This window comes from Spinacia oleracea, chromosome 1, assembly GCF_020520425.1.
Source record: "Spinacia oleracea cultivar Varoflay chromosome 1, BTI_SOV_V1, whole genome shotgun sequence".
NCBI classification, from domain to species: domain Eukaryota; kingdom Viridiplantae; phylum Streptophyta; class Magnoliopsida; order Caryophyllales; family Amaranthaceae; genus Spinacia; species Spinacia oleracea.
In genome coordinates, this window is record NC_079487.1 from 107849600 (window position 1) to 107867483 (window position 17884).

At 37.2% G+C, this 17884-nt stretch overlaps 2 protein-coding genes and 1 non-coding gene across 3 annotated transcripts; all 3 read left to right on the forward strand.

Annotated features, from left to right (window-relative positions):
- Positions 1-4347: 4347 nt before the first annotated feature.
- On the forward strand, positions 4348-11554 carry LOC110786771 (SPX domain-containing protein 1). Its single transcript, XM_021991347.2, has 3 exons — positions 4348-4775; positions 10027-10153; positions 10789-11554. The coding sequence occupies exons 1-3, from the start codon at positions 4485-4487 to the stop codon at positions 11232-11234; spliced, it is 864 nt and encodes a 287-aa protein (XP_021847039.1). The 5' UTR covers positions 4348-4484; the 3' UTR covers positions 11235-11554.
- Positions 11555-12051: 497 nt separating this feature from the next.
- On the forward strand, positions 12052-12124 carry TRNAR-CCU (transfer RNA arginine (anticodon CCU)). The gene has a single exon. It is a non-coding gene; the product is annotated as a tRNA-Arg (tRNA).
- Positions 12125-12315: 191 nt separating this feature from the next.
- LOC110786737 (probable carboxylesterase 17) lies at positions 12316-13513 on the forward strand. Its single transcript, XM_021991312.2, has one exon. It carries the CDS (start codon positions 12365-12367, stop codon positions 13313-13315), a length of 951 nt encoding a protein of 316 aa, XP_021847004.1. The 5' UTR covers positions 12316-12364; the 3' UTR covers positions 13316-13513.
- The last annotated feature ends 4371 nt before the right edge of the window (positions 13514-17884 follow it).

Here is a 17884-nt window from a genome sequence, read left to right on the forward strand (position 1 = left end):
CTCATATTCTCAATGAGTCCAATCATTTTGAGAACATGTGGACTTACGGGCTCGCCTTTCTTAAGCTTGGTCTCAAGAATTTGCCTATGAGTCTCGAATCTTTCGACTCGAGCCAGATCTTGGAACATGTTCTTCAACTCACTGATGATTGTGAAAGCATCTGAGTTGATGAACGTTTTCTGCAGATCCGCACTCATGGTGGCGAGCATTAGACATTTCACATCCTTGTTGGCATCAATCCAACGATTGAGGGCTGCCTGAGTGACCCCGTCGTCTGCGGCTTCGGGCATCGCCTCATCTAGGACATACTCCTTTTCTTCCTGCATAAGAACTATTTGCAAGTTCCTTTGCCAGTCAAGGAAGTTTTTCCCGTTCAACTTCTCCTTTTCGAGAATTGATCGAATGTTGAATGAATTGTTGTTTGCCATATTAAAAACTACAATTGAAAAGAATAAACAAATAAATAACCATTCACAGTTTCTCTTAATAAACTTAAATTCTAGCATACATGCATAATTCAATGTTTATTAAGCATTTTATTCAAATTATGTGTTCCGGCAGGTGTGAATAAAATGATTCCAAGATCCTAAAATCATTGAAGAACTAAGCACAGTTTGTCGACTTAATCCTAGAACATCTTAGGTAAGCAAAAGCCTTTTGCTAATAGTCTAGAAACTATTCTTGGTTGATAGGTACGTCTAAGAACTTATTAGGTAAACCTATCGAATTTGCCACGACATAAAAGGACTCCTTACTTATATCGTTGAGTTTCACCAAAACTAACATGTACTCACAATTATTTGTGTACCTTGCCCCTTTAGGACCAATAAGTAACACCTCGCTGAGAGAAAACTATTACTAGATTGATGTAAAGGATATCCAAGCAAGTGTATATTTTGGCATGGCACCTTTTAACTCAATTTTTAAGTTTGTAACTTAAGGCTCTTACTATGTTGGTTAGATTTTAAGTGAACTAAAATCCTTAATCATGCAACATAATCAAGCTTTTGATCTCATGCATTTTAAGACATATTTAAAAGCAATAAATAACTTAAAACATGCATAAGATATTTGTGATCTAGTATGGCCCGACTTCATCTTGAAGCTTTAACTTCAAAGTCCGTCTTGAAAATCTCCGTGGGAGGCACCATTTTCTTCAAATAGGATAAGCTATAACTAATTACAACTATTTGATGGTACGCAGACCATATTTGAATTGAAAAATAACTTTGGTACTTCAGACAATTCATAAATCATGCGGAAACAACCATTTAGCCAGGAATACATATTATTTACACATAATCATATAGCATAATTTAGATGCATACTCTTTGTTGCGTGCCTTCCCTAGCTGCGCCCGAACCGAACAAGAACAAGTCTTTAGGACTCCAAGTGTCGTCCCTCCGTAGATAGTCCACAGCACGTCCGGATCCGCCTTAAGATTGACCAACTAGAATCGCCCTTAAGGTACTAGAATTTTCGGCACTCTTAGGTAAGAAATATGACTGAATTTTTTTCTCAAAAATCACTTTGAATACTTGAATTATCTCACTTAAAATATGTGACCCTAGGCACGTATTTATAGAGTTATGGAAAGGGAATTGGAATCCTAGTAGGATGCGAATTAATTAAACTTAGAATCCTACAAGAACTCTAATTAATTAATTTATCCTTTTAGGAATAGGAATTTAATCATATACTAACTCTAATAGTTTTAGGAATCATGCATGAACACAAACTCACACACACACGGCAGCCACGAGGGTCGCCCATGCGTGTGCGTGCGAGCAGCAGCCCACGCAGCGAGGCCATGGCCTTGGCGCGCGCTGGGCCTGCCTTGCGGTGGGCCTGGGCGCTGCCTTGGCTGGGCGCGCGTTTGGCTTGCTGGGCGATGGCCCGACTTCGTGCTGGGCCTTCGTCCGGCAGGCCTCGTCCGATGCTAATTCGTACGATACGCTTCCGATTAAATTCCCGGTTCCGGAATTCATTTCTGATACGAACAATATTTAATATTTCCGATTCCGGAATCAATTTCCGTTTCGAACAAATATTTAATATTTCCGTTTCCGGAATTATTTTCCGATTCCGATAATATTTCCGATTCTGACAATATTTCCGTTTCCGGCAATATTTCCAATTCTGGCAATATTTCCATTTCCGATAATATTTTCCGATACGTACCATGTTTCCGTTTCCGGCAACATCTACGACTTGGATAATATTTATATTTCCGATACGATCCATATTTCCGTTTCCGGCAATATCATCGTATCCGGAGTATTCATTTCTTGCCTGTGATGATCTCAGCTCCCACTGAAACCAAGATCCGTCGATTCCGAATATCCATAGATGGAGTATCTAATGCCATTAAATACTTGATCCGTTTACGTACTATTTGTGTGACCCTACGGGTTCAGTCAAGAGTAAGTTGTGGATTAATATCATTAATTCCACTTGAACTGAAGCGGCCTCTAGCTAGGCATTCAGCTCACTTGATCTCACTGAATTATTAACTTGTTAATTAATACTGAACCGCATTTATTAGACTTAACATAGAATGCATACTTGGACCAAGGGCATTATTTCCTTCAGGAAACACTCTAAAACAATGAGAGATTAAAACATCTATCAATATACAAGTATATCTTTTAAAGGTCCTTCATAGAGTATGAATTTCACATTACTAGATCCAACTTGTTTTCCAATGCATCTCTACGGTGACCTTTAAGGCAATTATTAATGGTAAAACTTCGGAAACCTTTGTGCCAAAATGCGGATTGCGTCAAGGTAATCCATTATCTCCATACCTTTTCATCTTTTGTATGGATATTTTGTCTCGAATGTTACGGATGGCGGAGAACATAAAGCAGATTCAAGGGCTTAAAGTTTCGAGAAGAGCACTTTCGATAACACATCCTTTTTTTTCCGGATGATGCTATATTGTTCTTTAAAGCTGATAATAGAGGTAATTGTCAGCATATAGTCGAAATTCTAGAAGCCCCTTTAGGAAAGTGTCTGGTCAACAACTTAACTTGAACAAATCTTTTGTTAAATTCTCTCCTCATCTCCAAGATAAGAGATAGAGAGTATGAAGTGGCTTCTCTCTATACCAACTGTTTAGAACGTTAGAACATACCTTGGAGTTCCCACATGCATTTTAGAGAAGAAATCCTTAATTTTTCAGAATCTGGTGGACGTGGTGGCCACTAAGATTGTATCTTGGTCGAACTTGCATCTATCCCAGGCAGCGAAACTGGTCCTCATTCAATCTGTTTTGTTGAGTCTAATTAACCTCACACATTATGCGAAGTTTGAAGATCTCAACGTCTATTGTTCAAAAGATTGATTCATTAATAGCTAGATTTTGGTGGGCGAATAATGTAGAGCGAGGTATTCATTGGGTGAGTAAGGATTACCTACATATTCCAAAGGGTCTAAGAGGTTTGAGTACTGATCTGGCACTTTGTATCCATCATAATTCGCACATTTTAATATCCAAGGTGTTGAACATAGACAAGGTTGTTTGGTGTGTAAAACTTCAACTAGGATGAAGTTAGCACATAACATTTCATGGGGGAGGAGAAGTCTGTTCCAAGCAGTTAAACAATTTGAACAGTGTTTGGCGTGAAAAATTGGATATGAAAGTATAGTGAAAGCAGCGAGTATGGTCTGGGTGGATGGGAGAATACCCGTAGTTAAGTCAGACCAGTAGCTTCTTCATGCTACAATTGCTTCTGGATAGATGTGTGAGGCAGAGGAACTCATGGAAAGTAAAGGATTTTGTTTCGGGAATTAATAAATGAAACCATATAAAGATTAGGCAATGCTTAAAAGGGAAAGATGATGACTCAATTGTAGCCATTGAACGACCACAACCACAGGGGACGGAAGAGGACTATCTCTATTGGAAGTTGCATCCTTCAGGTAAATTCACTATCAAATCAGGTTATGCTATATCATGCAACAACAAAGTGATGGGATTCAGAAGGTGAGCGATGAGGATACCCTCTTTTGTAAGCTTCTTTGAAATCTCAACATAGAACACAAGCATGACATTGACCGTGCCTTGTGCCATCATTTTGACCAAGGCGGTTCAAGCGACCTTACACACATCACATCATCAATACAATCATTATATTAATGTGTCATATAACTCATGTCTATCCCAATGGTGTGCTATTTTCATGCAGCTCGTATCCTGGCTCGGACGGTCGGACCGGCCTGGCTAGGCTAGTGCCATATTTCACTTGAGCATCATATTCCTCTAAACAATCGTTATAAACAAAGAAGAAAAAGCATCTAAACATCATTTTATGAACCAACACGGCATCAATGCACTTGTGAATTTGTGACGCACTTGTTATATTCTCTACTCTCTACCTCTACCCCATCCTTTCAGAAACTCCATCTGACATCTCCCTTTCCCACCCAGATATTCTCTCCCTATCACTCTTTCTCTCTCCTCCATTTCTTGATTTTTTATTATGAAATTCTGGAAAATCCTAAGCTCTTTAATCCTGCAAACTCTACCCGATTGGCGCGACAAATTCCTTTCCTACAAAGATCTCAAGAAACAATTGAAGCTTATCTACCCGATCAATGGCGATCACGATGCTTCCAAGCCTAACAAACGCCCTAAACTCTCCGCCGAAGACAGAGAAAGCGACGCCATTTCTAACGAGGTTAATAACTTCGTCTGCCTTTTAGAAGCCGAAATTGACAAGTTTAACTCCTTCGTCGTTGAGAAGGAAGAGGAGTATGTTATTCGTTGGAAGGTATTCTTCGATTTTCCGAATCATTTCATTTTTTTCCAATAATATTGACAACAGCCGTCCCAACTATGTCCATTCTGCTTTAAAAGGTCCCTACTTATGATTAAGGATTGCTGGTATCAAGTTTTCTGTCTTTTGTGCTGATTTTTGTTCTAATTGTTTGATTTTGTATGGAATTATGAGAAATTTAGGCTATTTTGTATGCGTGATTGCACTTCAATTAGGTAAAACTTGCTAAATTTTTGAGGTGGGAGAAGATGAAGTAGTAACAGCTGCATGTAGATGTTACTAATGATTTGTTTATTGATATTAATTATGATTATTATTAAATATATGTTTAATTGTTTGTGGCAATTAAAATATTTAGCTTTGATTCTATCTTCTTGCCTAAATAGGAATAGGCCATACTGTTTAATTAATTTGTTGTATCAATTATTGATTGCCGTAATTAGGATATATAAGAATAGTGTTGTTGAGCGCTTCTGTGGTCAGCTGTGTCGGGTTGCTGTCTCAAAGAGTTAAAATGTGAGAGTATTTATTTAAGTGTCGTAGCATCTATGACTTTACTGGAAGCTTGAGGGGCGGGGTGAGCGCGACTTGTGACACCGTGATCGTTGGTAACCTTGCATTTTAAGGACCCACATGTCTATGCATATAACGGATGTTAGCGAATGTGATAACGTTTGCAACTTGTTGAGATGCTTGATACAAGTGGGATGATAATTTTATTGTAAGGCTTGGCAATGGAGATGAGTTGACATTCAAAGCATAAGTGACATATATCTGGAAAAGAGTGGAGAGTGATCTTTATTCCTGGATAAAGTAGCCTTTTTCTAAAATAAATGAATTTCAAAGCTATCGTCTCCAAGGAAAGGGTGGTTGTAACTTGTAAGCAATTAAGCATTTTAGTGACTTTGGGGGGCTAGGAGCACAATAAGAGGATGCTAACTAACAATTCATGATCTTCTAATACGAATGGCTTAGTTCTTTTGTTGTTTATTTCTCCATTTACTGACATTCTGAGAATCAATCGTTGTGTTTGCAATAGATTCTGAGGAGAAATTGTACAGTAAAAGTGCTAAAATGACAGGTCTAACTATCTAAGCCGTGTTTTTTGGCAGATTAAAGTTCAAGTTTATCTTATGATCATTTGTGACATGATGAGAATTTGTAGGGATGGGTAGTCTAGTTCTTTTTTCTTTTTTCGTGATTGGAGATGGTTTTATGTACTCCGTATTTCTTTTTGTTTCTTGCTTGTTCCAATGTGATTGGTACTTTGTTGTTTATCAGATTAGGGCTTCTTTTAACTTTGCAACTGATGTAGCATTTATGGCACTTTACTTTTTTAGCTATGTTACTCCGACACTCCGGTGGAAGGTGTGTGTCGGTGTCGACACGACCCGACCCGCGACACGACACTCGACACGTGTCCGGGGAGGTGTCGACACCGGTGTCGGAAAAGGGTCCGAATTGCAGTGTCGAAATCGGGAGGAGAAAAGAAAAGAACTAAAAAAATAAAAATAAAATGCATTCGAGATGAAGATATACGTAGTAGATGATAAAATTAGTCTTACCCGGACCAAAAAACAATGGATCTTGAAGAATTCGAAACCCTAGATCTAACAATTGATGGTCGGGGAAGGCGAGAGAAGAAAAAATATGTTGGGGCTTTTGCTGTAGAAGGAAAAACAAGCATAATGAACTCTTCAATTTTCGTTTTCATTGATTATTTTCTTGAGAATCAGCCATAGTCATGGCTGAAGAGGTTTCTCTTTCCCGTCGGTTGTTTTGTGGTTGTTGGTCAAATGGTAAAACTGCTGGTCATTGACTCATTGCACAATTTTTTTTTTAACCTTTAAAAAAAATAAAATAAACAAGGGTAAGTGTGGCCCGTGTGGGAGCCTGGGAGGTGTGCCAGGTGGGAAACAAACCCACGTGCTATCTGTCATACGGAATACTTTTTTAAGGGAATCTTTCCATTACTGTAGTTTGCAGACAACCATTAGTCAACTTTTTCATTTTTTTTAATTTCTTTGTAATTTGTAGTAACACTTTTAAAGAACTATTCTTTGTACCTTTCCCTCAAAAAAACATAACTATTCTTTGTACCTCACTATCTTCATATTTTTTTTATTTGACAACTAATTTTGTTATTTTATAAAAAGTGTCGCTTTTTTATCCGACACTTTGTATAGGAGCCGTGTCTAAAAATTAAGTCAAGACACTCCTTTGACCGTGTCGGAGTGTCTGCAATTATTTGAATCGGAGTGTCGGATACTCCGACACCCGTGTCGGACACGACACCGACACCCGTATCTGAGTAACATAGTTTTTTAGTGTCTTATGGGCTTATAGCGTGTAACAAGGTCGTCCTTTTGGAATATGGAATCAAAATTTCTCCACCATGTTCCCCAAATGTAGGGGGAGACTCGTCTTTAGAATATGACTTAGCTGTCAACATCTAAGTGTGTTCTGCATTACCCTAGACTCCCCCTGAAAAAGCCCCCTGGAAATAAAATACAGAAGCCTGGTAGGATCTGCTTCCCTTCATTGAGAGACTTTGTGCTTCATTCTTTCCTAAAACATATTTTATACTTGTATTTATAACAAGATAAGGCATCTGGCCTGCTTTTGACTTCTTTTTTAAAATCTTTTATTGTCCCTGAAAACTACCTTGAGACTTGTTGCTTATATTTGTTATTGTGTTATTGTATTGTCCAAAAATTAAACTTGTTAGACCTTCTGCTCGTCCACAAAGTTTCCCTACCGGCCTACCCCGTCACAGATAATTTGTGCCAAATATTGAGCACTGTCTAAGAAATGCCCTGTCACTCTCGCTCAAATGACTTGCTACAATGGTGAAGCCGTGAAGGTATATGATTTTATCTAAAGTCCAAAGTGGGTTTTATATCTATCTTCCTAAGTTGTTCTCTCCTCCTTAGCCACCAGATAAGTTTCTGTCCTGAGAGATTTCCTGTAGTGCTCCCCTAGATACCGTCTCACAACCAAGACAGAAACCATCATTTCCCAACAAGGTTTTTTATTGAGAAACTGACAAGAAATCATATGGTTGTTGACTCTAAATTTATACTTTATGTTTGATTGGGCGCATATTCGTCATTCTGACCGGCCACTACTCTACTTTTGTTACCTGTATTTTTACCTATTCTATAATGTAGAAAAAGATTCTTGCAAGTGTGTTAGTATATAGCTTAAGGAGCGTTGTTAAGACTGTCTCTTGCCATGGCTTATTTTCCCCTCTTGTGGTTAGAAGTTAGAACCCTTCTTCTCTCCATCTTGTTTATTTCTTGTTTCACCTAATTATGAGTAGTGCTTGCTTTGTTTATGACTTGCTTTTTTTCTTTCTTTCTTCTTTATTTTCTGGATGGAGTAAGGGTGGGAAACTAGGGACTAGCTTTTAGGTGTAGATCATAAGCTTTGAAACAACTTTGGAGGAAGGGGAATCTTGTTATTGCTAATGAAGGTTCAAAGTTTCGGCTACTTTGGGAATTTGGGATGAATAGAGGAGCCCTTGACCATTGAGGCACTCATCAGTTGGATATGTCAAGAGTTTTTCAAAACTTTAGCATAGAAAAGAATTAGTAGCGTAAAATGGGATTCTGTATAATGTTGCTAGAATAAATTTTCTCAATTTTGTTTTTCTTTTTTTTTTTTTTTAAAAAAAAATTCTCTATTTATAGGCTATAAATTAACCATAGTCTATGAGTCGTCCTTGAATTGTTGGTGAACACTTATGCCACATCAACGGATAACAAAGAAATTTAGGCCCTGTCTTGTTGGACTGATTTTGACTTATTTCAGATAAAATAAGTTTAGATAAGTTCAGTTAAGTTCAAATAAGTTCAAATAACATAAGTTCAGAAAAGTTTTTTTCATACATTTTTACACACAAATAAGTTTATTTCAGACAAAATAAATTTATTTCAGACAAAATAAATTTATTTCAGATAAAATAAGTTCAGTTAAGTTCAGATAAGTTTAGTTAAGTTCAGATAAGTTCAGATAATATAAGTTCATTCAAAATAAGTCGAATAGAACGGAGCCTTAAATAAAATCATCTGGTTGAAGTACCTAAAAATAAGTGCCCAACTAGAATTTTGCCAAATATCTAGTACACATTTTGGAAAGATTCAAGATTTATTGCACTTTATTAGTTTCTTGGTGTTGCACCTGACCTGCCCCCCACCCCTTTTTTCATTCAGGGATTGGGGTGGGACGCACTGTTGGGGTGGGACTTTGTCTTGCCTGTTATCGAACCCTTTTTTGGGAGTTCTTGTTCATAGGGGATTTCTGCATATGAGTTGTTGCTTTAAATATTAAGCTCTAACTATTTCTCCACAATTTGATACGGGATTATTATCGAATGCTTATGGATAGCCAAACTGTGCAAGTATTTAAAACAAATTGAAGCTCTCCTTCAATGTTTCTTTATTTGTTCTTTATGGCTGAAGTAACTCTTTATAAGTTGCCCGCCTCTGTTTGTTTGTATTTGATAGCAGTAGACAGATAATTGGTACTTAGACTTCAGAGGGTTGGCACATCATTTTGAGTGAAAGAAATACCTTTCCTATCATGATATCTGCTGAAATATGTTCATGTTGGTGTTTGTTTTGGTGCTTCATACTCACAGGTCAGAAAGAAAATGAGAGGGGGGGGGGGGGGGGGGGGGGGGGGGGGGGTATGTACTGTATAATCTGTATTGCATGACAATCTCGTCCAACTGGGAAAAGTCCCATTCAAAAAGAGGATTCCATTTTTGTTTTTATTTCCGTTCATTTACAAGTTATTTGGAGTCAGGCTTATCTTTGATGTTACAACCCTATAAGTTAAAATGTAAAAGTTAACTTTGCATGAAACGAGTGTCAAATGTGTGGATCGTCTGGGGTTATTTCATTTATGCATATCTGAGATCCTGAATCGATGTTTTGAATTTTAACTATTACCTTTAGATGCCATGTTAGACCACTTATCAGTCATATCACGATTAGGCGAAGCTGTAAAACTTGAAAGCTAGAAAGGAAATTTGTTCCTCTGGACTTTGTTGTCCGCCCTGTTAATCCTCTTCATCATTGATATTTTGTTTCTACTGTAAATCTACCAACCATGTAAATATGAGTAATCTGGCCCTCTACCTTGATTATGACTGGTTCCTTGAAATTTCTATGTGCTCCTGACCTTGTAGTGTGAAATCAGTTTCTCCATCCTTATAATTTACTCTTTGTTTTTCATGCAGGAGCTGCAAGACAGGTTAGCAGAGGCCAGATACTCGAATGAAGAGTTGATGAGAGTTGGTAGGGAGATCGTGGATTTTCATGGAGAAATGGTTCTGTTGGAAAATTACAGTGCACTTAATTATACAGGTGTTAATTCATCTTTTTTTCATGCCCTGTATCCTTTGATGGTTTCTTTGGTACCTAATAAATCTTCTCCGTTTTCCCTCTTTGCATTAGTATGAAACGGTGTAAATTGGAGTTCGACAACAGACTTGAGGCTTGGTCATATTGTTGTATTTCATGTCTGATATAAGATCTCTTTGGTCATGATTGTTTTATTTCATGTTCTCCTTTCTTCAATACGGTTTGAAAGTGTGCTTAGCTTGGTTTATAACGCTGATGGAACATGATAAGATTTAAGACTCTTACCACTTAATGTGCTAATCCAAAAGTTGAGTTATAATCTGAGATAGTAGCGAGTTTCAATAATTGTTAACTGTTGTGTCCATGGATACGGGATTTGTAATTTGGTGATTTGGGTTTGAGCAGACTACCCCATGTTAGCGCGTTTTAGGTTTCTTTCCAGCTACCTTCAAGAAACATAGCTTTTGTTGCAAAATAGTTCTTCACAATTTGGTTCATTGGCCGTCTTTGAACAGTTGTCCAGTTAAACCTGAACAGTTGTCTTTGAATAATTATGTGAAAACTTTGGATGAATATCTTGTGTGAGTTCTCTCATAGTGGAAACACATCTAATGTGGTAATCATTGATGTTTTTGCAGGTCTGGTGAAGATACTTAAAAAATATGACAAGCGAAGTGGCAGTCTAATACGCTTGCCGTTCATCCAAAAGGTTTTGCAAGAGCCATTTTACACAAACGACACCATATCCAAGCTTGTAAAAGAATGTGAGGCCACACTTGATCGCCTTTTCTCACAAAACGAAGCTCAAGATTCATCCCAAGTGGTCAAAACAGATGAACCTTCTGAGTCAAATACTGGCAACTTGAAGAAAGAACGGTTGCTTACTGCTGATAAAGATCTGTCAGAAATTGAGCATATGGAGAGCATGTACATGAAGCTTACTCTCTCGGCTTTACGAGTTTTGAAAGAAATCCGGGGTGGAAGCTCTACAGTGAATGCATTTTCGTTGCCCCCGTTGGATAGTAGCGCCGTGGAGGAAGAACCTTGGAAGAAAATCCCTTTTGTAGAGCAAGCTGCCAAGTAGAGTGACCCAGAAACCCTTTATAGCTGCGCGCCATGCTGTTTGATTTTCTGGTGTTTTTGTAGTTCTGATTTAGTTCAAAACTGTGAGATCACTTGTATGCATCATTCTTTGGTTAGAATGAAGGATGATCTTTCAGCTTTTATAGATCATTTTACTATTTGTTGATCAGGAATTCAGGACTCATACTTCATTAGTGCTACAACGTTAATGTTATTGTCGGCGATGTACAAAACAGATCCAAACTTAAACACAAACTTTTCAGAAAGGCCGATCTACGACAATATATACTATGGCGGCCTAAAACAGGAAGGTTATCTGCATATGTTTTGTTCTTTTAGTTACCCTTATGTTATTAGTTTTCTTTATTATAGTTATAAGTTACCTTATATTCAAGGCTATTAGCTCAAATATACAGTAAAACAATCTACAATATTGTATATGGTGTGGGTTCAAGCCTCACATAGCCTATTACCTATATTACACTTGTGTATTGGTGTATTCTCATTGATGGTGTTGCATCATAGTTATAACTTGTAACAAGTATATTACTCTTGATTAGTGTCACTTCATTGTTTATTGTTAGGGTCACATTTTTCCTTAAGTAAGGTGACTTTAGTCCTCGAATAAGGCTACTTATATCTTTAGTCTGCGTCACTTTTTACCTTGAGTGAGTTCCATTTTTCACATTTTACGCGTTAGGTCAGATGTGCAATAAAAACCGTAAAAGTTTATGAAAGTTAAAGGGTTATTGTGCAGTCATTTTGTTATCCGCTTTCTAGTTTTAATAATTTCAGGAATATGTTGTATCAATCAAAGAGCGCCTGTAGCTCAGTGGATAGAGCGTCTGTTTCCTAAGCAGAAGGTCGTAGGTTCGACCCCTACCTGGCGCGATAATTTTTTCCCTTTTTTCTTTTTCCATTCTACTCATCTGATAACTCACAGTTCTTGTGCCTGGGAATATAAGGTAAGCTTAATTTGACACCCAAAATGCCTCTTCTTATTACCAAACCTTCCACTATCTTTACGTGATCAGTTTCCAACCCCTTACCTAACTCAACCTCATAGTACAAATAGTTCGAGGCAGCACCATAACAATTGAACAATCAATCAACCATTTTGAGTCAAAACAAATGTCAGTTATCGCTGAAGCTCCAGATTTCCTGCAAGTATTCTCCGATGGAACAGTTAAGCGTTTTTCTCCAGAAATCGCCATAGCCTCACCAGAATCCTCTGAAAGTTACAAATCAAAAGACATAGTAATTGATTCATCCAAACCAATAACTGGGCGAATCTTCCTTCCTAACACACCAACAATAAACACTTCAACTCATAAGCTTCCTGTAGTGGTTTACTTCCATGGTGGTGGGTTTTGTATTGGGTCAACAACATGGCTTAACTACCATATTTTTCTTGGTGACTTAGCTTCACTTACAGGAGCAATTGTGTTGTCTATTGACTATCGCCTTGCCCCAGAATATCCTCTGCCAATAGCCTACTCAGACGGATGTAGCTCTCTTGAGTGGCTAATAAAGAGCTGCTACACCGAGCCATGGCTCCAACGCGCTGACCTTTCGCGTGTTTTTCTATCAGGGGATAGTGCTGGAGGGAATATTGCTCACAACATCACCATGAAAGTTGCTCATATAAGTGAAGAACATGACTTTTCTGGGATTAAAATTGAAGGGATATTACTTATACACCCTTATTTCGGTAGTGAGGAGAGAACTCCTCAGGAAATGATAGATGAGAGTGGTGTAGAAGTGCAAATGAATGATATGTTTTGGAAGCTAAGTATACCTCAAGGATCAAATCGGGATTATTTTGGGTGTAATTTTGAAAAGGTTGGATTTAAAGATAAAGAATGGGATGTGTTTCCGAGGGTGGTGGTTTATGTGGCCGGGCTAGATTTTTTGAAAGAAAGAGGAGTTATGTATGTGGAATATCTTAAAACAAAAGGGGTTAGAGATGTGAAGTTGATTGAAGCCAAAGATCAAGGTCATATATATCATGTCTATCATCCTAACTCAGAATCCACACTTTTGCTTCAACATCAAATGAAAGAGTTTATTTATAACTTTTAATTGCTCAATTTTTACAAATCTCATTATTATCAAGAAAAGTAAAATGTCTTAAGAAATTTGAAGTGGTCATACTAATTTGTTATGTTTCACAAATTACATGTGAGCTTATGTTATGTCTTTCATATGCCGATATAGTAATTGTAATAATGTTTCTTGTACGTAAGATTAATAAAGTAAACTAGTATTTGAGTTGTTAAAGCTTTATCCAACAACTTCTAACCTTTTTCTATGCCCTAAATTTTGGGGCCTGTGCTGTAGATCCTGCCGAACCTCCGGGTCTGAGCGGAGATAAGGGATCGTGTAGGGCAGTGCAGGCATTGGCTAAGCACGTTTGACACAGCTGAAGAAGCGGCGCGTCGGTACAACGCAATAACGAGCTGGTACTTAGGCGAAAACCAACTTCCAAATCCCCTAGGTGGTCCCCATGACAACAATGTCGTCGATAGTCTTAGGGAAAATTAATATTTGATTTAGTTTTTGTTTCGACTTATTATATTTGATATAAAAGTAGAAATTTGAGATTTTCAAATATTGTATGATCTTGCACAACACATGTTAGGATGTTTTGCTACCAAAATAAAATATTACTTCAACAAAATGCATTTTTATGATTTTATTTAGGTCATATTGTATTTAAAATTAAAAGAGAATTCTTTTACGCCCAATGTAGGTATGGGTGAGCAAGACCAGGTACCCGGTCAAATATTCCAGATTTGAAATCGGACCCAGTCAAAACCGGGTCTAAAGAATCAGAACCGGTCCCAGAACCGTCAAACCGGGTCCAAGTTTTTGGAACCGATGGAACTGGTTACCGAACCAGGTACCCAGTCCGATTTTCAACATGCACCTAAAAAAGGCTGCACCAAACCAACGCATGTGAATCCCTGTGAATCCCTCTCCCGAATCTCCACCAGCACTCAGAAGGGTAATAAATCTTCTAATAATTAATTAAAGAATGAAAATGTATAGTTAGAGAACAAATTGCTAGCCACTTGTAGAAGAAAATGTCAAAGAATAACATCTCCAATTAATATAATGCACGAAGATGAACGCGAGACATCCAACTCGCAAGTTAATGGCGAAGAAGTGAACCAGGAGGATGAACGATTGACGGCGAGTTTGATATTGAAGAACGACAAAAAATAGTGTTATTAATTATTAGGGCTAATGAGTTCTTTTACGTTTTATATTTTGGTATAGTGGGTTAGTATGTTAGAACAGAGTACTAAAAGTAGTGGACAATTTACTAACGGCCTAAGCCCAAATGTAATATTTTGTTTTAGTGTTTTTCTAGTGGTACCGAGTACCCGGTGGGAACCGGGTCCAAATGTCGGGAACCGGTTCCTAATTTTTTGTAATACCCCGAAATTTTTAAACGTGATTTATTAAAACTAAAAATATTTATTAGTTTGATTTTGTTTTAAATAATTACGAATAATCGAATTTCGTTATTTTAATCGTTTTTACGATTTATTTTAAACGATAAATTTATAAACGAAAATTTATTTATTTTTCGTTAACGATAATTTTTATAAAGAATTATTTTAATTAAACATTTCTATTTTTAGTAAGTTTCAAAAATAGCAACAATTTCTGAATTTTTGGCCAAATAATGCGAAATTATAAAAATGCCCTCAAAGAACCAAAATTCCACTTCTTTTCTTCCCTTGCTCTCCACGTATAAACCAGGAAGGAGTTCCTTCCTTCCCTAAAATCAGTCCAAATACACTCCTTGGACCCCAAGCTATGCATCTTCTCCTTCACTCTTCTTAGTTTTAAAATCAGACAACAAATTTCCACTTGTTTCCCAACCAAAATCAATTCACAAAAACTGAAAACCATCCCCCCTTGTTCCTCCATCGTTCGAACCACCACCACCAACAACCACCTCAACCACTGACTACCATCACTACTACCACCGTCCAACAACCACCAGAACCACCATGATCAAGCACGACCGCCGCCACACCCACCGCAAGCACCACCCTCACCTCCCTTGCTCTTCGAATCCCCCTGCTCCCTCCCCTGTTTCTTTTTCTCTTTCCTTGCTTGCACCACCACCAACGCCACGCAGCACCACACAACAACCAACTTACCCCCTTTATCACCTTGCAAATCAACCATCGCCCCAGAATAGCCCGGCGAGCCGCCCTACCACCACCGAAAACAGCCCAGAAATACCCCCGAATTTCCCCTGTTTTCGCCACTTCGTGCCCCACTTTCTCGCTCCCTCGTCGTTCTGCCGCCACCAAACCACCGTCATCATTGTGGCCCTTCGGCGTCGAGTCCCCAGCCAGCCTCCTTTTCTCCCTCCTCTTCCCTTCTCCTCGTCCATCTCCTCTCCCTCCTCCCCTGTCGTGCCTTATCCCAAAAACCAAAACCAGAAATCCAATTTTTAAAACTTTGGCTTTTATTTTCCCACAAACCCAAAATTAAGGTTGGGCCAATTGAATTGGGCCTTTGGTAAGTTAAGATCTGAATTTGCATTCTCAAATTTTCTCATTATAAACTTGTATGCCTTAATAAATTTGATAATTTAGTTAATTTCTAATAAAATTATTTATTATTTTTAAGGTTTTATTATCAATTTTTATGAGAATAAGATTCTAGTTTTATCTATCAAAATGGAATTTAAATAATATTCTTATTAAAATCGATTCATAAAATATACATGTATTTTGATCGCAAATTCGATTAATAATAATATTTCGTTAAATTTTGAAATTATATTTTATTAAAATTCGTTATTTATTAAATTTATTACTTATAAATTTATGATTTTATAAAATATTGATTTTATAATTATTTATCGATTTAGTACTAATTCAATTATTTAATATTTTGAAAGAAATTGGACTCGGAGCTCAGGACGAACGAACCAACGAAAGGCTTAGCAAATCGTGGAATTCAGGTAACGGCTATTGCTAGTACTCGCAATTCCCTTATAAATGCGATTACGAAATTATAATGTTATGATTGATTTATGAACTGAATGTTTTAACATGTTTTATGAATTGCGGGAAATGAAATATGATTTGATTGAATTATTTATTATAATATGATTTGATATGATTGATTGAATTTCTTATAAAATGATGTTTATAAGAAACCATGAAAGAAAAGATGTTTATATGATGCCATGAAAGAAATGATATTTTATTGATCCCAGGATCTAAATGATGTTTTATTTTGATCGCATGATCTAAAGGAATGATGTTACTTCAACTGAAGTAAAAAGGCTAAAATGTAAAAGTAAACGAAACATGATAAATGAAAGTGAAAGACCTAGTCCGTTTGGCAGTATATGTTCACAGGTTACTATTCTCGGTCATGCATGTACCCATGGGGCATCCGCCCATTGAGCCAAGACTCTCATGTTTTTCGGGCCAAGGCCCATGTTTTATGGACAGCGGTCCATCGTGGAAGACGTTCCACCATGTCATACTTGCCACGGCTAGCATGTGCACCATAAAGTTATGAATAAATTAAATAAAGGACTTTATCAAATGTTTTACTATATTCTATTCTCCCTGTGTTATTAAATAAAATGAATTGAAATGAATTTACGTTGCTAGGATAGTCGTTACTGAGTCTTCGGCTCACCGTTTTTGTTTTCTGTTTTAGGTACTGCTGGGAACGACGGAAACGAGTAGTGGCGAGGATTTTACTTTAATATTATTCACCTAGTTTATGCTTAATGCTTTAATAGTTTAATTAAAGACTTTTAGTAAGTGTGGTACCTTAATTTTGGGAATATAAAAGATTATTATATTAATTTGGAGTTTTAATGGCTTAGAATATGATGGTTGCCTTGTAATTCCCAAGAGGGAGTTACGGCAGGTAATGTCCCGACCAAATTAGGTTAATTCCGCTGCTAATTGTGATTTAATAATTGAATTAGAGGTAGGGGTGTTACATTTTTGGATCCAGAACTGGTCCCAGCGGTCCAATTCCATTCTGGACCCGCCGGTTCCCAGCCAGTTCCGGGTCCGGTACCGGGTACCCGGATTTTCTCTGCTCACCCCTAAATGTAGGTATTTTCAACATTCGCAACAAAAAATTTTCGTTTTATCCACAACAATTGAATATTTTAATATGTGCTGCAAATTGATTGGTGGAAGAGTGCATATAGTTAGACAAGTGTATTTCGAGGAAAATGTAAAAGTGAAGCACAATATTTTATATGTTTATTTTCTTTGTTTTGGTACTAAATTCGACATGTAGTGACATGAATATTACATTGTTTCACTATTTATATATTTAGTTATGAGATGATGTCTAATATTTATTCAGACGAACTTTGTAAACAATTGCTCTTGCCTATTGTTTTTCGTTTTTTGTTTCGATAACAAAAAAAGTAATTTTTATATATCTCCGCACGCATTGCTTGCATATAAGACTACCATCCTTAAATGCACGCGACGCGTGCGAATATAAGAAATCGATTTGTGTTATTACATTTAAACTTGAAATAACATGTAAAATAATATAAATGCGATTCGTGCGAATATACGAAACATATAAGTTAGATAGAGCCGTATAAACATATTGATTAAAATGATATTAATT

Bases quoted from the DNA above. Each gene is read 5' to 3' on its own strand.
- LOC110786771 (XM_021991347.2), top strand. From the start codon at position 4,485: ATGAAATTCTGGAAAATCCTAAGCTCTTTAATCCTGCAAACTCTACCC. The intron at 4,776-10,026 runs GTATTCTTCGAT...TTTTTCATGCAG, and splicing joins AGTATGTTATTCGTTGGAAG to GAGCTGCAAGACAGGTTAGC. The intron at 10,154-10,788 runs GTGTTAATTCAT...ATGTTTTTGCAG, and splicing joins CAGTGCACTTAATTATACAG to GTCTGGTGAAGATACTTAAA.
- LOC110786737 (XM_021991312.2), top strand. From the start codon at position 12,365: ATGTCAGTTATCGCTGAAGCTCCAGATTTCCTGCAAGTATTCTCCGAT.